This window comes from Delphinus delphis, chromosome 19, assembly GCF_949987515.2.
Source record: "Delphinus delphis chromosome 19, mDelDel1.2, whole genome shotgun sequence".
Taxonomy (NCBI): Eukaryota; Metazoa; Chordata; class Mammalia; order Artiodactyla; family Delphinidae; genus Delphinus; species Delphinus delphis.
Window position 1 is genome coordinate 11,301,652 of NC_082701.1, and position 20,911 is coordinate 11,322,562.

Below are 20,911 nucleotides of genomic sequence, written 5' to 3' on the forward strand. Positions count from 1 at the left end.
AGGCCCATCCTCTCCCACCAGGAGTCCTTACAAGCACGGCGTTTCCTTTGTGCTCCCTTCTCCTCCAAGCCCGTGCTGGCCTGGGCCTGGCTAAGCTGCTTTGAGAACTGTGGGAAGGTGTGGCTGGGACCCCTGAACTCTCCCAACAGTGGGGGCTGGCCGTCGGGATCTGCCTTGCCCCCTCTGGCCTGGGCTCTCGCACCCCTGAGGATCCAGGTTGACACAGCTTCCAGGGACCACCTGGGGATCGAGGGGGGCTCTGACGTTTGATGCTGTCCTTTCTTGATGTCATTACCAGGAGCAAGAAGGCACAGAGGCCAAAGGCGTGCCCTCAGGGAGCCTCAGAAGAGCCCGCAGGTAAGGACGGGCCCCTCAAAGCCCATAGCCGAAACCCCAGGACACACCGGAAAGCCCTGGGCCCAGGTGCCCAGGGGCAGTAGGGCAAGGGCTGGGGCTGGCACCGAGCTGGATGCCAGGAAGACTCTTGGGCCACCTGTGGCCCTGCTCCAGCTCGTCTGTAGGGACTGGGGGAGCGGCCCCCACAGCAGGTGGGGCACCCTGGCCCGAGGACATGGGGACGCAGAAGGCACAGCCCTGCTCGGATGGACTGGGGTGGCCACCTTTCCATTCCACGGTCATGAGGCACAGGGGCCTGGAGAGAGCTCAGTGGAAGACAGAGCTCACATGGCAGAGTGCCAGGCCCAGAGAGCACATGACGTTAATTTCTTAGGAGCACAGGAAGGGATTCAGAGTTCATAGGGGATTTTCTGGTGTTTTTTTGTTTTGTTCTGAAAGCGCCCAGGTGGGCTTACAGCTGCCAGACTGCACATACATGCACACCTTCTCCTTGCCCATCTGCTCCTCTGAGTACATGTGCCGCTTTCACTTTGTGTTTGTTTATAAACCAGCACGTCCCTCCCTGCCGACCAGCTACACTGAGCCACTTCTGCCCTGGCCGGGGAGGGTCCAGACTGGGGTGGCTGCTGTCAGGCTTGGCCCCTGGCTGCCCAGCCGGTCTCCAGACTGCCTGCTGCTGGGACGTGCAGGGCCAGGAGGAGGGGAGAAGAGCAGTGTCTGAGCCTGGAAAAGGCTGAGGGTTGGGGGACATACAGGGGCAGTCTGGGCTGCAGGGGTGGGGTGCCAGACAGAGGGCTGGCACCCGTACCCGAGGAGATGGGTGTTGGGATCTGCTATCCTGGCCACGGGCCCCGAGGGCGGGCAGCCCACTGTGTTCAAGTGCCAATAGCTCTCCCCTGTTCCTGTCAACCCGGCGCACTCCCCCCCGCCAGCCTCTTCACCCAGAGGCCCAGCCTCAAAACGCGTCTCCGCTGTGGGAGGGCAGCCCTGACTCTGGCACCCTGCCTGGCCACTCCTCTTGGTGTGAGCTAGTCCCAGGGAGGCGCACGGCCCCACCCACAGCCCCTGGGTGCCTCCCAAGCAGCCCTAGTCCTCCACCTCCTCCCAGCTCACCCCTAGGTTCCCTAAGGACTCTGGAATCTTTGCTGAGGGGTGTGAAGAATCCTCGGAGGCAAGCCTTTCTTGCCGTTTATCCTGCCTCTCAAGAAGGAACTGCCTGTCATGGTTTGACAGCCTGGGATGGAAGCCCAGGGAGGCCCCGGGTCCCAGCGCTCCTTCCACGCCCCGCTCTGGTGTCTCTCCTTTCATTCAGAGTGAGAAGGGAGCTCTCTTCCAGGGCCCGGGCTCATGGAAGAAGCAAAGGGGACAAGTAAGCAAGGCAGCCAGCTATTTGGGTTCAGCTGTCCCCCTTCCCCTCCCACTTAACCTGTGCTTCCAAAACCCTTTGTAAGGCGGGGCCAGGGGCTGCCCCACATGGTGGTAGTAGCCCCTAGTCAGGACATTGCAGTAGGAAGCAGGGCCATTCCAGGGCAGGGGGCTTCGGGGTACAGAGGGCCTACACGGGCCAGGTGGGCTGCTGGGTGCCACCCACATGCTTATGGGCTCCACCGGATGGCCCACTGGGCTCAGCAGCTTCCAGCATGTTCCACAGGTACCTTCAGGGGAACTCCTTCAGGCAGGAAGGCCTATCCCAGGTTCTGATCTGTGGTCCTCCCCAGATGTCCTCGCTGCACATCTTTTTTCTCACCTCAGCTTCTACTGTCCACCCAATCCTGAGACTGAGAAAAACACCTGCTCTTCACAGCCGGTGGTACACAGGGAACCCCAGCTCACCCCACCCTCCCTAGCAGGCCCCAGGCCTTCTGCCCACTCACCCCGGCTCTGGGATGCTGTGCCTGTTTAGAACCTGCACCTCAGTACCTGCGGCTTTTGGCTCCCCTGTGCCGGCAGTGCCCCAACTCTCCCTGCCTCTGGACTGAGGCACGGGTCTGTGTCCTGGGATAGAAGGTGGAATGTGACATCTGATGGAGCTCCGAGAGGGACCGGTCCTCCCTCTCGGAACCTGTTTTCTTGCGGGGATACAAGCACCTGCTTAGTCCAGTTGGGGGATTGAGTGTGAGGGTCCACGTGGAGTCCCTGCCGGTGGTGACACAGTCAGTTCCCAGTTAATGAAGGATGGGGGGCGTCCAGCACCAGCTGGGCGCCACGCTGAGTCGTTAGTGGTCAGAGGCAGGGACAGCGTGGAGTCCCGTCTGAGGTGTGCAGGAGCACAGGGCCATGGTGAAACCATCTCCCTAAAATCCCTGATGGTCACTGGGCACAAACAGGCCTGGGCAGGGTTCCACCGGGGGGCCACAGCTGGGTTAAGTGCAGCCATAGTCCTGGGGGCTGCCCAAGGACAAGGGAGACAGTGGCACTTGCCTGGGGTCCCAGGCAGCTGCTGCCTCATTCACACCCCTGCTGAGTACAAGGGTGCTGAGCCACCCCAGATGTGCCCCAAGCCTGGTGCCCAGGACTCTGTGCCAGGGTGGCCCTCAGGAGACTCAGTCCCAGCCTACCACCCACGCAGGCCCTGCCTGGTGCTCCACAACCACTGCCCTCCTAACTTCTTCTTCCAGGTCTCTCCCTGCCCAGAGTTCATCAGGACCAGGGGGTGGGGGGGACTTCGGAGCGCAGGATGGAAGCCACGCAGAGCTGGCTGGGCCTGACGGCTTTGTACTGACTGGCCTTGGGCAAAGCTTCGAGCCTGTAATGGGGATCATACCTGTGCTGTCTCCCCGGACAGCTGCAGCCCTGTGTGGAGTGGCCGTGGCACAGAACCTGGCACGCAGTCAGTCCTTGCAAAGAAAGTGAGAAGGTTTGGAGAAGTGGGGCCCACAGGGGCCAAGGTTGATGGTCCTCAGTCTGCAAGGCTGTGCTAACTGCACCAATGGGAAGGGAGAAACAGGAAGTAAAGGTCCTCATTTCCTACTGAGCTCCTTCCACCACCCCAAGCCGCCAGAATGCAGGTCCCGCAAGGGCTGGACAGGAAGGACCGTGACTCCTCGGCCCCAATGGCACCTTCCCCTTCAATGCCTGCCCCACGCACATGCCAACAGGAGAGCTTCCCATGGTGCCGGGAGGCTCAGGGTGATGTCTGCAGCAGCATCCCCTGGGGACCCATCTCTAAGACAGGCACAGAGATGGCCGAGACCTCCTACTGGGGTGGGACTGGGGCTCTGCTTAAAGCCACTGCTTCCTCACTGACCAGAGGAGTCAAGTGGGCCCCCTGGGCTGAGGCATGGACCGCTGTGGGGTCCCTCATCCCTATCCCCTCCGCTTCAGTGAGAAGCAGACAGAGCCTGAGATCAGTTTACAGACAACTGAAAACCTGAGTGGTTTTTGTTTGTTTCAAGGTTAAAGTCATGTAACAAGTCACCATTTTAACATCTTTAAGCGTACTGTTAATTGGCTTTTAGTATATTCAGAATCTTGTGCAGGCACACCACTATCTAGTTCCAGAACCTTTTCATCCCGTATCCATTAGCAGTCACTCTCCTCCACCCCTCCCCCCTGCCCCAGCCCCTGGCAACCACTAATAGGCTTCCTGTTTCTGTGGACTTGCCGATTCTGGGTACCTCATAGGAATGGAGTCACACAGAGTATGTGACCTTTATGTCTGGAGTCTCTCCTTAGCATGAGCTTTCAAGGTTCATCTGTGCTGTAACATGGATCAGTACTTTTTTCTATGGCCAAATAATATTCTGTTGTATGGATAGGCCACATTTTGTTTATCCATTCATCTACTGTTGAATATTTGGATTATTTGGGGCTATGATGAATAATGCTGCTGTGCGAATCGACGTACAAGTTTTTGTGTGAACTTACGTTTTTAGTTCTCTTGGGAGTGGAATTTCCTGGTAACTCTCTGTTTAACTCTTTGAGGAGTAGCCGTACTATTTTCCTCCTGTTTTCCGTGGTGGCTGCACCTTTTTACAACCCCACCAGCAACACAGGGTTCCAAGTTCTCCACATCCTCACCAACACTTGTAATTATCTGTCTTTTTGATTCTGGCTATGCTAGTGTATGGGAAATGGTATCTCATTGTGGTTTTGATTTGTATTCCCCTAATGACTAATGATCTTGAGCCCCTTTTCATGTGCGTATTAGCTATTTGTATGTCTTCCTGGGAGAAATGTCCACTCAAATTCTTTGCTATTTTTAAAATTGGGTTGTTTGTCTTTCTGTCATTGAGTTGTACGAGTTCTTTATATGTCCTGGGTACCAGACCCCTTTCAGTTATATAATTTACAAATAGGTTCTCCCATTTTGTGTGTTGTCTTTTCATTTTCTTGATAACATCCTTTGAATGAAAGTTTAAAATCTGATGAAATCCAGTTTATCTGTTTTTCACTTGTTGCCTGTGCTTTTGGTGTCATAACGAAGAAACCATTGCCTAATCTGATGTCACAAAGATTTCCTCCTATGTTTTCTTCTAAGAGTTTAATAGTTTCAGCTCTTACATTTAGATCTTTGACGCATTTTGAGGTAATTTTTGTATATGGATATTTGGGTCTCTTGAAATTCCATATAAATTTTAGAACCAGCTTGTCCATTTCTGCCCCCAAAAAAGGCAGTTGGAATTTTGATAGTGATTGCACTGATCAATTTGTAGAGCATTGCTGTCTTTTTTTTAATAAATTCATTTTTTAAATTTATTTTTGGCTGCTTTGGGTCTTCGTTGTTGCGCGCGGGCTTCTCTCTAGTTGCAGAGAGCGGGGGCTACTCTTCGTTGCAGTGTGTGGGCTTCTCGTTGCCGTGGCTTCTCTTGTTGCAGAGCACAGGCTCTAGGCGCACGGGCTTCAGTAGTTGTGGCACGCAGGCTCAGTAGTTGTGGCTCATGGGCTCTGGAGCACAGGCTCAGTAGTTGTGGCGCACAGGCTTAGTTGCTCCACAACATACGGGATCTTCCCGGACCAGGGCTCGAACCCATGTCCCCTGCATTGGCAGGTGGACTCTTAACCACTGCGCCACCAGGGAAGTCCTGAGCATTGCTGTCTTAACACTATTACGTCTTCAAATCACTGAACACAGGGTCTTTTCACTCATTAGATCTTCTTTAATTTCTTTCAATGATGTTTTGTAATTTTCATTGTACACGCCCTCCCTGTACGTCCTTTGGTAAAATTTATTACTGAGTATTTTATTCTGTTTGATGCTATTGTAAATGGAATTGTTTTGTTCATTTTATTTTTGGATTGTTCATTGCTAGTGTATAAAAATACAATTGATTTTTGTATCATATCTGGCAACTTTGCTGTATTCGTTTATTAGCTCTAATTGTGTGTGTGTGTGTTCTTTAAGGGTTTTATATATCAGATCATGTCTTATGTGAATATAGTTTCACTTTTATTTCTTCCTTTCCAATCTGAATGCCTTTTATATCTTGTTCTTGCCTGGCTGTCGTGGCTGGAACCTCCAGTGCAATGTTGAATGCAAGTAGGGAGAGTGGACGTCCTTGCCTGGTGCCTGATCTTAGGGGGAAGCTTCACTAGAGTGTGATGTTAGCTGTGGGTTTTCCATAGATGCCCTTGATCCGGTTGAGGAAGATCCTTCTATTCCTAGTTTCTCTGTGTTTTTATCATGAAAGAGTGTTGGATTTATCAGATGCTTTTTCTGCACCTATTGAAATGATCATTTTCCTTCATTCTGTTAATGTGGTGTGTTATATTGATTGACTTTCATATTTTGAGCCACTTTTGAATTTATGGAATAAATCCTTCTCAGTCATGGTGTATAATCCTTTTACTAAGCTGCTGAATTTGATTTGCTAGTATTTTGTTGAGGATTTTTACATCTATATTCATAAGGTATACTGGTCTGTACTTTTCTTGTGATATCTTTGTCTGGCTTTGATATGAGGGTAGTACTGACTTCATAGAATAGTTAGGAAGTGTTCCCTCCTCTGAGAAGGCTTGGTGCTGAGTCTTGTTAAACCTTTGGTAAAATCACCTGTGAAGCCAGCTGGCTCTGTGCTTATCTTTGTTGGGAGGGGTTTTGATTACTGATTCACTCTCTTTTGTTATAGATCTATGAAGATTTTCTGTTTCTTCAATCAGTTGGTAGTTTGTGTGTTTCTAGGAATTTGTCCATGTCATGCAGATCATCTAATGTGTTGGCCTACAATTGTTTGTGATATTTTCTTTCTATTTCAATAAGGTTGGTAGTAGTGTCTCCATTGTGCTTATTGACTTTAGTGGGTTAGTCTGGCTGTGAGTGGTTTTTCTAAGGAGCCCTCTCCCCACCCCCAAGATGCCACTTGTTAGTGCCCCTGGCTTGAGTGGGGAGTGGGAGGGCAGAGTCCCCTGCAAGATTCAGAGGGTCAAGACTCAACCTACCTCTGCTTTCAAGGGTTTCCCTCTCTTCCCAGAAGCCCCAAAGGGTGTAAATCCCACCCCATCAGAAACTAATTATGGCCCCAATAAATCCTGGGCCTGACCTCAGGGGGGGAGTAGGGTTCCAGGAGAACCAGTTGGAAGATAGCAGAGACGTTGTTTAACCCTGGGTGGGCTGAGTGGGGGGGTTAAGCCTGGCATGGAAGGCTTGTGGGCAGAGGTGGGGGCGTCTGAACCTTAAAGGGACGAGTTTCAGCTACAGCCTGATGGAAGAGAATCTGCAGCAGTGGGCAGTGCCATTGGCCCCTTGGCCCTGTCTACTGGCTACACTAAGGCCGTATCAGAGATAAGATGAAGAGGTAGAGCATGTGAGCAGCTTGCTGGGACCCCAGGCTCATCCCAGGGTGGTAGGTGTGGCTATAGCCCTGAGCATCTCGAGGGATGGACCATGCTGAGAGTTCATGTGGAGGGGTTGGGGAGGCTGGGGGAGTGCAGAATCAACTAGAAGGGGCTGAGGTGGTACCTGGGGACCTACTGGCTGGGGTCATTCATGGGAGAGCAGGAAAGCAGTGGGATTGGGAATGGGGAGGGTGCTTGGGGGTGGCATGTCCTGCCCACCTCTACCCCCCACCCCCAGAGGCTCTACCCTGCAGAAGGCTGCACAGGAGCCCTAAGTGCAGTGGTATCTGGGCTTCTCACAGAACCTTAAAAATAGGGCCGAGATGATATCCATCTTCGCAGATCACAGCCCACCCCAGAACCAAGAATAAATCTCGAAACACTCAATAATTCAAGTTGGATCCAAATAGATTTTTCTGTTAGCCTGGCAGCCTCTGTGCCCCTTCCCTGGGTCCCCAGGGGCTGAGCCTGAGAGGCTCCCACGAGGTGGTGGGCTGGCCTGACCATTGCAGGTCACACCCTGGCCCCTCAGGACACCCGCCTCCAGGACCCCAGTCTGCCCACGCTCCCCTCACCTGGAGCAGTCAGGAATGGAGGACACCCAGGGCTGGGAGTCCTTTATGATCAGGTCAAGGAGGAGGCCCAGCCATGTTCCTAGCTGTCCCAAGGATACCTCCCTTGCCCCCCTATTTTCTGATCACAGGCATTGGCCTGTTTGAGCTTGGGTCTGAGCCAGGCTTCTTGGCCCCTTTGACCAAAACACCTCCCCTCCCCTCCTAGGCTCCTGGGGTCTCAACTCTCCAAGGCTCAAGGGCCAGCCTGGGCTCCAGGGGAGCAAATCCCCTCACTTAGGCCCCAGTCACTGGTGCACACACACCCCTCAGGGTCTGCATTCCTGCCTCCTCCTGGAAGGGTCCCTAAAGGGGCTTCACCTGGGGCTCTGTGGCCTGGAGTGAACAGCTGGGGACAGGAAGCAGGGCCAAGCTTCCCGCCCAAGGCCTCTGCATTGACTGGGGGTGGGGGGTCCTCATTGGCCTGGCCCACCCACTGCAGGTTTGGCCCAGCCCCAGCAGTCCCTGTTGCACTGCCCTAGCCAGGCCTGAGTAGAGTTTTACCAAATTATTAATTAAAGGCACAGGCATGCGGCAGCTCTGACATCCAAATGAATAACATACTGGGTAATTAGGAGAGGTGTCAGGGAAATGATGGAGCATGGCCCGCTATCCCCAATTCACCTCCCTGGGAAGCAGGAGCAACTTCTCCGTTTCCTACCACGATGGGCGGCACTGGAGGCGGGGTAGGGAGTGCAGGCCAGAGGGGCCAGGGCACAGCTGTTGCTTGTGGACAGGGCTGGGTCCTCCCCAGTCTGGTTGCTCTCCACCCAACCGGGAGAAGACCTGGGAACAGGGCAGGGAAGGTGGGCTAATGGAAGAAGGATGCGGTCCCAAGACAGATAGGCAAGCCGACCTGGAGGGACTCAGAGAGAAAGATACTGGGGGAGACCGCTGGAGGCCCGTGGTGGGGCAGGGGAGGAAGGATCCAGACCCGACTCCAGCACACGGGGTGTCCTGCCCTGGAAGAGGAGACAGCTCCCTAGGCCCTTCCTTGGGGCTGCAGGGGCCTGATAGAGAGCTGGGAGTAGAGAGCAGGCTGGAGTAGTTTTGTCTTTTAGTTACTTAAATTGCACTGGTGTTTTGGTGTTTGTTTGATTTTTAATCGAGGTTATAAACGTACATAGTTTAAATAGTCAAATAGTTCTATCAGACTTGTAACAAAAACCCAGTAGCTCCTTATTCACCCACCCCTCTCCTCTCCTGACTTCCCCTGCTCAGAGGCAAAATTTTGTTATTTTAGTTTTCTTTAGTGTGGGGGTTTTTCATATTTACTTCTAAATAACATGCTAATGCTGCCTTTCTCTTTTTTGTTTTTCTGTTTTTTTAGATTTAGAAATTATCCATTGACTTTCTGCCATGGAGGTTGAGAGTTTGTTCCCTCTCACATAGCCTCTCATACACTTTCCTTCCACCCATCTTCTCATTTTCATTGAATCAGAATTCAATGTCTGCGTTATTCTTTCTTTGCACGTACTGTTCGTGGCTGAGTAATGTAATGTAATTACATCTCCTTTTTTGTACAACCTCTTGTTTTTCCTGCACTTGATAATTGCCTCATGTTTTGGATTTGGTTTATTTTCTGTGTATCCATTACTTATTCCCAAACCCTGCAATGGAAATATAAATCTCTTTTTGGTACATTCAAAGCATCAGGCCATCTTGAATTTATTTTTTTCTCGGAGCCTGTGGTAGCCAGCTTCCGAGATGGCCTCCTGGGGCTGGTGTAGCCCTATGACCACACTGAACAAGGTCCGTCTGTATGACCAGTGGAGGTGCAAAAGTGAGGGTGTGTCATTTCTGATACTAGGCCTAAAACACATTGGGACTTATGTCTTGATGGTGCCCCTCCCTCTCTCTTCCCCCCTCATCATTCACTTTGAGAGAAGTCAGCTGCTGTGTTGTAAACTGCTCTGTGAAGTCCACGTGGCAGAGAACTGAGCCCACCTGCCCGTCACCATGTGAGGGAGCCATCTTGGAAGTGCACCCTCCAGCCCTGGCTGTCATCTGACTGCAACCTCATGAGAGACCCTGGGACAGAACCAGCTAGCCAGTCTGCTTCCAGGTTCCTATCCCTCAGAAACTGTGAGATAATAGACCTTTGTTCTGGAATAATATTTTTATGCAGCAAAACATAACTAATACAGAGCCACTCCTCCCATGCCCACCTGTCTTGGTTGCCTTGTATACCTGATTCACATCCGTCTCCAGGGACCTCTCTCCACCCTCGTTTTGCTCCTGCTCCTGTTATAGTGGTGTGCGTCATCTAGCGTCTGCTTGAGAACTACAGCCCCACCCTAGCCCCACCGTAGAAACTGGGGAGACCCTGGAAAGGGGCTTTTTTAAGTACCCAGAAGAGTCCTTATTTCTGAGGCACAAGGGCACCACGACATCTTTCAGGAGTCTGTCAATAGCCTCAAGATGAGCCACATTGTCCTGGGTCTCCCAGGTGGGTGGGAAATCTGTTCGCTCCTCTGGGCCTGCAGCGCTGTGTGGGGCAAGGCCACCGCTGTCCACGGTGCTGAACTCAATGCCATCATGTTGGCCTCGGGTGCCAGCCCCAGACGCTGGGTGGCCTCGGCTCTAGCTTTCCTCCTCTTCAACCCAGATCCCCTCTGTACAGGCCTCGCCTTTCTGCACTAGGCTGTCTTCCTGCTCAGGGCTCCTTCTCGCTCTTGTAAGCAGACCCCACATGGGCTCTGCAGACAGGCTTGAATCCTGAGGTAAGAGCCTGTAGGTGTTTGAGCTGAGAACTCTCCAGATTACATGTGACAGAAGCAAACTTAAACCACCTTAAGCAAATAATAGGGCCTTGTTAGTTCACTCCAGGGTAGAGCTGGCTGTGAGTGGCCTGGCTGCAACACACGTCTACCCTCTCCCTCTGTGCCATTCCCAGGGGGGCTCCCCTCTGGGTGCTAGATGGCTGGCAGCAGCCCCAGGCTTACTTTCTCCCCTGTGGTGTTCCCAGGCAAAGCGCAGCCTCTACCCTAAAGGCTCCATCGCAAGCCCCAGGCCCTGGGTTCTGGATGGACTGTGATCACTGCTTAGTTTTATCACTGCGGCTGGAGGGGAGGGGAGGCCATGTGTCCAGCCTGGAGCCGGGGAGTGGAGTCAGCCGCAGCCCATCTCATGGAGGGGCGCTCCTCAGTGGACAGACCACTGTCAGCAGAAGGCACACCTGGTTGGGGAAACTGAGGGGAGGGGACTCCAGGCTCTCTGAGGATGCTCTGTTCCCAAGGCCCTAAGAAAGCACCGTCTCTTCCCAGCAGTGCCCCATCTTGTCTCCGGGCAGTTCTCTTCCCATACCAGCAGGGAATGGCATGATTAAGTCTCCATTATTAACTTGCCAATCTTGTTTCTGGGGCACAGATGCTGACGGCTTAGGGGACCCAGTTGGCATATAACGAGGTCTCTGTGACAAATTACTTGGGTGTCAATTAACTATCTAGAGAAATGTCAAGCAAGATCTGTCATGCTGGTGGTGAGGGACAGCCAATTAACCCGGAGTGGTTAATGCAATCCACGCAATCGCCTGCCTCAGCCTCCGGCTGGGCTGGGAGTGAGGAAAAAGGCCTAGGGTGTGGGGTAGGCGGGGCCTGGCCTCCGTCTCCCTGGGACACACTTCTGCAGTCACACTGGGGTGCTCAGCACATGGCTCTTGCCTTGCAGCCTGACTCTGTCCATTCTTTCATTCATTCCACAGCCACCTGCTGGGTCAGGCCTGAACTGGTCACTGCTGGTCAGGGGGTGGGACAGTGCTGGGGAAGGACAAATGTGCAGACAGGTGTCCATGACTTGCGTGGTCTCCACAGGATCCAATATGGATAAGAGTATCCTCAGGGAAGGGGAAACTCTAAAGGGGTGAGGGCAGGGCAGGGAGGTGAAGGAGGAGTGGCCAGGTCCTGGGTGGCAGTCAGGTGGAGGGCACCCAGGGCAGCGCAGACAGAACAGTACCCTGGTCCCAGTGCTCGGAGCCTTTGGCAATCAACTGGCAGACCTGAGCACAATCCAGCTACCCGACTCTGAGCCATAAGACTTGGAGACAGTTTCTTCAAACTTTTCTAAGCCTGTTTTCTCACCTGTAAAATGGGGCTAAAAACCCCCAGTTCCCAGGAGTGTTGTGAGAGCGAATGGGGCCCTGTGTAGACATGCCTGGCCCAGCACAGGTGCTGGCTGAATTTGGATCCCCCTCCTTCTCCCTGCAGGTGAAGCCTTGGTCCCCAGCTCACTAGTGGGAGGCTCAGATGGAGCACGTGCTGGGGAGAGGCACAGGGTGCGGGCGCAGCCTGGGAGGAGAAGGGCATCCTGGAGGGGCTGGTGTGGGCTGGCCAGCGGGCCCACAGGCAGACACAAAGCTGAGGGGCAGGGTTCAGGGCTACCCCACACGGTCACACCATGCCATTTGGGTTTTGCTTGTTTTCAGGAAAGCACACTGGTCACCTGGAGGTGGGTCCCTCTGGTGAGGACCAGTGACCATGCTCTGATCCTACCCTCTTCCCATGCCTCTGCCCACACCATCCCCCCACCTGGCCTGCCCCTCTGGTAGTGGTGACCCCCCCCACCCCACCCTGTGGTAGCCTCCACCCCATGTCTGCTCGGCAGGTGATTGGCAGCTGCCACTTCCCAGCCCCCCAGCTACAGCGCCTCATGCTTATTCATGACACTGACATATGGCACCTCCGTCGGGGGGGGGGATCGGAGGGAGCTGCCAATTGTGAGAGTGCAGCGTGTCCCCATTGGAGCCCTGCTGAAGGAAAACAAACGCAAGATGTGAGGGGAGCAGAGGCGGCCTGGGGGCGTGCGTGTGTGTGCCTGCGTGTGCCTGTGCTTGCCTGCACCGCGGGGGCGCCGGGAGGAGGGGAGGAAAACAAAGGGTGAAGGCGGGGGAGAAAGGGAGGCTGCAGGGCTTGGAAGTGAGCTTTGGTTGTCATGGCTTCTGCCGTCTCAGTTAACGGGGTCCTCAGAGGCCAAGCTGTCCATCCCTCTGCCCCAGGCAGGCTGGCTCACACCAGCCTAAGACCCCTTTCACCTCTCTCCCCCTCACCTCTCACATGGGACACTGGGCTAGAGGCCATGAACAAGATAAGGGCTCAGCAGCCAGCAGCCCCATTTGCAGATCATTGAAATGTTCTAATTCTTTCCAGAATCAGACAAATTTAGCTTATGTCAAGCCAGAGTCCATAGGGCTCCAGACTTAGCCAATTTATTTTCCTGTTTTTATAGAGGATGGAAAAGTATGTGCACCACCACCCAGCAGTTCCCCTCCCCCAGGCTGGGCTGGCCCTCCAGTGCTCTGCTGGCCACCCACGGGCTACAAAGCTCTGTTCCTTGGCTGGGGAGGGCAGAGCAGAGACAAAGGCCGAGCTCTTGGGGTCCTCAGCCAGCCCCTCCTCCTGGACCCAGGGCTTGAGGCTGCTGCCATGGAAACGAGGCTCTTTGCCAACTGGCCACGTGCATCCCGGAAACAGTAGGTGAGTCCAGGAGCCAGTGGGTCCAGGAACTGTGACCACCTCCCAGGAGGCCCAGCCCTAGGGTCCCTTGACCCTGCTCTGCCATCTACCCCCATTGGTTGTAAGAACTCAGGAGAGAGAGAAGCTTGCTGAGGGAGCCTGGGATGAGGCTGGGGCCAAGACAGAATGAGGAGCCCCATGAGGCCCAGCCGAGGGTCCCACACTTGTACAGGAGCTGGATGCTCTGAACCCTCTTCCACAAGCCTTCATACGCGCTGTGTGCAGTGGCTGACCCTGTGGGGTCTGTCCATGGAGTCCACCAACCCCCTCACTTTAGGCCTTCCCCAGGGAGTCAGGGAGCTGTAGAAGCCTGTCCCCCAAGGGTGCAGCCTGCTAGAGAGCTGCCCATCCAGCAACTCCCCCGCAGGACACTGATTCCGGCCTTGGACACCCTGGTCCCCAGCCCTGGTAGGCTGTCTGGGTGGCCTGACCCCCTCCTGGCCCAGCCTTGGATGAGGGACCCCTGCCCCAGCCAAGTGTCACGTGAGCCCTGTGCCTGGCTGGCATGCTCTCGTCCGGCAGGCGCAGGGCCGCTGCGCTTCAGGCACCGCTGTACATAGAGGCATCTGCTGTTCACTGTCTCCGGGCAGATGGGCTGCCAGTGAGCTAAGTGTGTGCGGGGGAAGGGGTGCCATAGGAACCCCTTCCCGCGGTGGCATGGGGGCGGGAGAGGCAGGCGCCTGCCTAGGGAGAGCGGCGAGCACACAGGAGGGAGGGGCTAGGATCGCATGGGCTCCCCGTTTGGGGTGAGGCCTGTGGTGCTGGTTCCTGGGCAAGGAAATCCCAGCAGGACCGCCGAGGGGAAGGGAAGCCTGGAAGCAACCCCCCTGTCACCACTGGCTGTGTGGCCTTGGGCAGGTCCCTTTCCTCTCAGGGCCTGAGGGAATGAGTTTGGATTGTCTTCAGGATGCCTTCCAGTTCCTAAACCCTGAGCTTCAGCAGGATGGGGGCATCCTGCCATCTGAGGGACCTCCTGTGTGGCAGGGGAGTGGGGGGCGACACACCAGCACAGTCTGCTGTGGCTCCTAGAGAGGTTGGGGTAGTGCTGTGTGTCAGGTGAGGTCACTCTGCTGATCACTCTGCAGAGTGGGACTCAGCGCCGGCTTTTGCAGCCCTGCCTGGCGGCAGCGGGAACCACACAGTGTGGGTCCCGGCAGGTGATGGCGGCAGGATGCCAGCTGAGGTGGGAGCCCTGCCCTGATACAGACATGGCTACCCCAAAGCCCAGCCTGCTGGACCTGGACCTGGGGCCCATGAGGGGGGAAGTGTGGGGAAGTCGACAAGGAAACAGCCTAAGAGCACCGACAGCCTCGGAAACGCACCCATGGGGCAGCAGGAAGGCCTGGGGCAGGGGTGGGGGAGGCCCACTGGGCAAACCCCAGAATCCTGCTCTGGGAAAACCTAAAGGCTCCTCATTCATAATGATGATGAGCAGAGCCACTGGGGCCTGGCTCAGCGCCCCCCTCGTGTGCCAGATGCCACCCTGAGCACTTGGCACCGTGGCCTTCAGTAATCGGCCCAGTAGCGGGGGAGGCAGCCATTACCCCACTAGACAGAGGTGGAGACTGAGGCTTCAAAAGATTACGTGGCTGGTGGAGGCCTGTGGGCCAGTTGGTGGCTGAGCTGGGAATGGAGCCCGAGGCCAGCTGGCTGCACAGCCCTGATGGTCAGCTCGACCCGCTGGGCACCCTGCTGCTAGGTGCCTTGACCCTCCACAGCTCCAGAAGCCCAGGGGAGGGTGCCAGGTGCCTGGTGTCCCCTCCTCCTTCCTCTGTCCCTGGGAGGCCCCCACCCCACCCCTGCAGCCGCCTCCACCCGCCTGGCTGCAGTGACTCAGCTCAGCTGTTCCTCAGCCACTCTGCTTGCTGGTGCTTGCCTTTCTTCTTCTTTTCCAACGTGTGACATTGCCACTGTGCTGTGGCACAGTGACTACCTCTGCCCGGGACGGTCCGTGGTGGCCCCAGCTTGAGGTGGCCAGATGGCCGGGCCTCACCCCCAGACTCTGGTCATGGGAAGAGAGACTGTCACCTCCAGAGCGGGCACAGTCCTCACCTTAGTTCCGCCTGACTCGGGCACAGTGCCAGGGGACACCTGTCCAAAGTCACCCTTCGCAGCTGCCTCAAGGACCTGTGTCCTTGACGTTGTAGGTTAGGCATCAAGAGGCCAGAAACCCTTCTAGGGAGGGTGACCCGGAGGGGATGGCCAGAGCCCCACTTTTCAAGAAAGGGGTAAGAAATGGAGAGATGTGTCCTGGAGAAGACTGGGGCAGGGGCATTGCCCATTGCCAAGGCGGGGGGTGGGGGAGTGAGTTACATGAAGAAGGAAGGGCTTTCCCTCAATGAAGGAAGACTCCCTGATACTTGGGACTGTCAGTGGAATTCGCTGTTTTGTTAGGTGGTGAATTTCCTGTTCCTAGGAAGATTGAAGCTGTGACATGGACAGGATTCTTTATGGGGTTGAGCCCAGTGTGTTGGAGTTGGTGGGAAGAGCATTAAAAGCTGGAGTTAGACGTTTCGGGTTTGAGTCTCAGGTTTGTGTAAACTCAGGCAAGTCATTAAACCTCTCAGAGCCTCAGTCTCCTCTTCTGTAAAATGGGATTAGTATTTCCTTCACAGGCAGTAGTGAGGATCCGAGGAGACAGTGTAGGATAAAGGGCAGTGTAAACTGCAGAGTGCACACAGATGTTTTTATATTCTGGTTCTGACCCATGCATCTTGCATCTTGAAGGTTCTCCATCTCTGAGAGCATTTTCTGCCAAGGATGGGAATGAGCCCCATCAGAAGAAATGGCCCAAACTCCAACAGAGAATTTGGGGAAGAGAAAAGGAAGCACTTTGGGAGGTAGGAAGTCAAAAGATGAAGGGATTGTGGGACCCACCCTTCCCCTTGGGCAGGAGGGGCAGGGCAGCTTCTCCTGCCTCCTGGACTTGGAGATCTTGGGGGTCTGAGGTGCAGGAGGGCCTGGGAGCCCTCAAGGAGATGGGGTGTTCATGATGCCTGGCCTTGGGGAAAAGACAATGATGGGGATACGGGAGGTGGTGGGAAGCTCTGTCTGGGCAGCCACAAGCTGACTTGGGGTTTGAGTAGCAAAAGGAGATTCGACAGCCCCATGGATGCTGGGCTCGGGCAGCTGGTTTCTCCTGCCCAAACGTCCCTTTCCACCTCACCTCTTCCTCTTCTCCCTTGCCGCCTTCTCAGTGTCCATTTCTCATGCCTCTTGGAGTGGTTGAATGGCTGGGGGCCCAAAGATGGAATCCTAGAACCTCAGAACGTGACCATACTTAGAATAGAGTCTTTGCAGATATAACCAAGTTCAGGATCTTGAGATGAGATCATCCTGGATTAGAGTGGGTCCTAAATCCAGTGTCAGGTGTCAGAAGAGAAAAGCAGAGGGAGATTTGAGACTTAGACCCAAGAGACGACCGTGTGAAGTTGGAGGCAGAGACTGGAGTGGTGTGCCCACCAGCCAAGGAACACCAAAGATGGCCAGCAGCCACTGGAGGCTGGGAGAGAGGCCTGGGATGGTTTCTCCCTCAGAGCGCAGCAGCTGCTGGGAGTTTGGGCTCTGTGAACTAAAAGGGGTTCTGGGGTGGCTGCTACCTTGCTGGTGTTCTCTGAGTCCCTTGCAGTTAGAGTGGGGGAATGTGACCTGGGCTCCACCAACCAAGGTTCACCTGAACAGACTGACTCAGAAGCAGCCAACACCAGAAAGCAGATCCCCCCGCATCTCTTTTCTAGCAACGGGGGGGGGGGGGGGGAGGGGGGGTGGAAGGTCCTGGCTTATGGGCAGCAGTGCCCTGTCACGCGTGGGCTGCTGGGTCTGTGCCCAGTGGTGGAGGCCTTGTGGTTGGGGCCTTGCTCCTGGGCGTGTGGCCACTGAGCAGAGACTTTCTTTGCCATTAAGCTAGCCAGAGTGTGTCCTGCTGGTTCTGAGCAGTATAAGGGGTAAGGAGACCTCTGTCCATGGGGCAGGGAGGTCATGCCCCAGAGAGAAGCTCCTAGAAGCCCTTCTTCTGCTAATCCTGGCTGGATGAGAGCTGAACTCTGCCCCAGGGACTTGTGGGAGTGGAGCTGGCCAAGAGGTCCGTGGGGGTCAGGAGGAGGACACAGCCTGGGCTGGAAGCACCGCGGTCAGGACAAGGTGGCCCCCACTTTCCCCACAGCTTTTCCCTGGGCCTGGTACCCACTCTCCCCCCTCCATCCCTCCTCAGGGCCCCTGTCCTCCCTCCCTCTGTCCTCCTTCTCTCCCCTACACCCTTCTTGGAAATGAAGTCATCTAGAAAAATAATCAAAAAATAGAAAGGAAAAAAAAAAGCTAAGAAAATGGGATTTTTTTCCCCTTCAAACATTTGGTAAGACACCTCCCACACGGATGAGTGTCCACCGGGGCCTGTTTTTGTCCGAGGGAGACTCGGGCTTGAACGCCTTGGGTGGTGTAAGCCAGGTGGGCCTCCCGACTCCCCACCGTGGGGGTCCGTGCTGGGCCTCTTCCTGCAGACCAGCCAGGGTCAGCCACTGAAGCCTGAGACCCCAGGTGATGCCTTCAGCAGAAGGCCCACGAGCCCCTGAGGCAGAGGCAGGGTGGGGAGAGAGAACAGGAGGGTTCAAGTTCAGGGGGGAATATTAGCTCCTAAGTGAGGTCTCTGCCTCCAGTCTCTCCCGTCTTCCTACCAGCCCACGCCTTGCCTTGCTGCAGAGTTCTCGTTTGTTTATTTATAATTTAAACTCAGCCTGCTTCTAAGAAAGCTCAAGACACTTACTAAAAAGCTGCTTCCGCGAGCTGGGTCGCGCTCCCTCAGCCTTGGGCTCAAAGTCCATGGACACTATCCCGTTGCTCAACCTGGCTCCCAGGGCCCCCCGGCCCTGGCCCCCAAGGCAGCCTGCCCCACCACCCGGTGTGCACCCGGCTTTCAGACAGACCCTTCCAGGGCAGCTTGCTGGGTGACTGGGCCTGGGGTGCCCCCTCCCATCTTGGAACCAGCCCCTTCCTCCCTGGCCCCTGTGGAGGGACCTGGGGACGTCTGTACCCGTCTTGTGCCCCTCGGCCATCTGTTCTGTCACAGTCACCTGGCACAGGCTGCTCCTTTTGCCCCCAACTGGACTCGCCCAGCCCTTGAAGGGGTGTGACCGAGTCATGTCACTGTTGACAACGATGGATGATACGGTGGTGAAGGTGGGGGCTCCCCTCTGCGTCTGGAATGGCATCAGGCCTGGGGTGCCATGTCTCTCGGGCATAGGTTCCCATGGTTGATGTAAAGGAAGGGAAGGGCCTGTGAGGGAAGGCTCGGCAGGGGAGAGCCTGCAGAGGAAGGCAGGGGTCACCCTGATGGTTTCGTCTGAACCCCAGGTAGAAGCCAAAGATGCCATTTTCTCATTTCTTCAGGATCTAGTGACCAAGTGCAACTCCATCCACCAGGGAGGGGCAGGGCACCCACCACAGTGAGGACCCACATTGCTGCACTTGGCGTCCTCATTCCGAACTTCCCAACCCAGCTGGGCCTCAGGACTTCTTGCTTCCTGCAGGAGGGTCACCTTGATCCTGGGTCTCCCTTCCCTCAGCCTTGCATCTTTGGGCTCACTTTTCCATCTCGTGGCAAAACAAGCAAGCGTTGGCACTGCCCTGGCTCCTTCTCAGATCCGTGCCATCCCGGGCCAGATAAGGGGCTTACCGGGACAACTGGCAAACAGCACTTCACTTCTCCAATCCCCAGTTCCTCCTCTGTAAAACGGAGCTAATGACGCCGACCTCAGCCCTGCAAACAAGATAAAGCCCACTGAGCACACATTTGCTTCCTTCCCCTCTGAGAGCCTCAGTTTTCCCATCTGTAAAATGAAGCCCTCTCTCAGGCTGTAGACCCAACTCCTGCAGAGCAGGCTGGATGCCTCTGCCAGCTGGAGGACGCATCATGGGCAAGGGGCAGGGGCTGCCCTCCTCTCCTACTATTTGCGGGTTCAAGATCCCACTGGCCTGGCATCATCAGTTGTAACCAGTGTCCCTCCCTACCTCCCTCAGCCTGAGCGGACACCGCCTGGCAGAAGGATCCCTGACAAGGAGAGCCCTCAGGGGTTGCCCTCAGTAAGCCTCAGTGGAAAGGGCAATGCCAGGTGGGTCATGCCAGGAATGCTCGGCCAGTTGGCGATCACAGTAGAGTATGGCCTTCCCCTGGTTCCGGCTCTCCTCCTTGCCACTGCGTTCCATGGGGCCACAGATGCCATGGCTGCGGGGGCTGAGGCAGACCAGATGTCCGTTCCAGGCCAGAAGGACAGTGCAGCATGGCCCCGTGCTGACACAACCCTGGAACCCTAGACTTTGGAGCTGAGAGGGAGGCAGGAGCAGGAGGGCAGGTGGAGAGGAGCCAGGTGGCTCCTCTCCTGAAGGAAATGCCTTTGAGCCACAGACCGGCCCAGGAGCATCTGGCTGCCAGGGTGGCCTGTGCCCTGCTCCCCACAAGGCTGGCGGCATATGGCTGCCCTGGCTCACCCAGCCACACACCATGCAAAGAGCTCCTCTCCCAGTGCCCACACCCACAGGGAAGCCAGTTGTCTGCACACTTGGATGCAATTCTGGGCAGCCCTGGATGCTTGTCTGGCTTCCCGCTTGAGAAGCAGCATTGGGCCCTGGGAAGAGCACAGCCTTCTCAGCCACAAAGAGCTGGATCCCAGGAATCGCATCAGCACAGAGTAGACAACCAGTGATTGTCGTCCACAGTGCACACTTCACGCCAGAAAGGCCTCCGGGGACCACCAGGAGGAACTCCAGAGGCCCCACTCTGGACGCTGAGCCCACCCTCCTTACGCTGTGCCTCACACGCCCGGCCTCAGCACTGCCCTACGCGTGGTGGTAATCACTCTCCTCTTTCCCTCCCACTAGACTGAGAGCCTTGAGGGCAGCACCAAGCAGAGTGCCAGGCACGTAGGAGGGGCTGCTGGCACCAGCCAGCGACATCTGGAGCCCAGAGGATTCTGAGCTGAGGATGATGGTGTTTGGAGGATAGGGCTCCCTGAGACGCCTTGGGCCTCCCGCAGGAATGGGAGGCTACTCTGGGAGTGAGATATCGAAAGTAAGGCACTTGGCATGTGGGCAGTCAGCCAGTCCTGGCCGGTTCTCCTTCCAGAGAGGGTGACCCAAGGGATTCACCACCCTTCTTGGGAAGGAAAAGAAGACCCCTCTTCCACCTGCTCAGTCTACAACACTGAGTACCTGCTCTGGTCTAACAAGACGAACTCTTGGCCATGGAGCTTTCAGACAACATATAAGTACATTATTAACTCTGTTAGATGGTGACAAGACCTACGGAGAAAAATCAGGGCAGGGAGTATGGGGACTGTGGGGTGTAACTTTAAGCAGGTGGGTCACCTCACTAAAAAGGCGAGCATCCTGCTAACGTCTTGGGGAGGCGTGTCCCAGGCAGAAGGACCAGCAAGTCCAAAGGTGGGGTGGGGGAAGGGGCGGGGTATGGAGCAAGGTCAGTCAAGAGTAAAGCAGTCAGCGAAGCTGAAGTGGGGGAGCAGGGAGGGGCTGGCAAACGGGGCAGGGCCTTGACTCTCTTGAGAAGCAGGGCACCACAAGATGACACGGACTGAAGGGCGCAGCTGAGAGACCCGGCGAGAGGTTGGACAGTATTCTAGGCGACGAAAGGGGGCCCAGACCAGGGTGGTC

The 20,911-nt window shown here is 55.5% G+C and overlaps 1 protein-coding gene across 8 annotated transcripts in view; it reads left to right on the forward strand.

Moving 5' to 3' along the window:
• ENDOV (endonuclease V) overlaps positions 1 to 20,911 on the forward strand; it is an 85,114-nt gene that overhangs the window by 16,297 nt on the left and 47,906 nt on the right. For 2 of the 8 annotated variants that reach the window (XM_059997364.1, XM_059997368.1), the window contains 2 exons: positions 299 to 357; positions 15,980 to 16,253. In XM_059997364.1, the coding sequence (XP_059853347.1) occupies positions 299 to 357; positions 15,980 to 16,245 (325 nt within the window). In that variant the 3' untranslated portion in view covers positions 16,246 to 16,253. Of the gene's footprint in view, positions 1 to 298; positions 358 to 9,072; positions 9,929 to 15,979; positions 16,254 to 18,634; positions 18,710 to 19,960; positions 20,064 to 20,911 lie in introns of those variants that run through there. The other 6 variants (XM_059997365.1, XM_059997366.1, XM_059997367.1 and 3 more) reach the window with 6 other exon arrangements.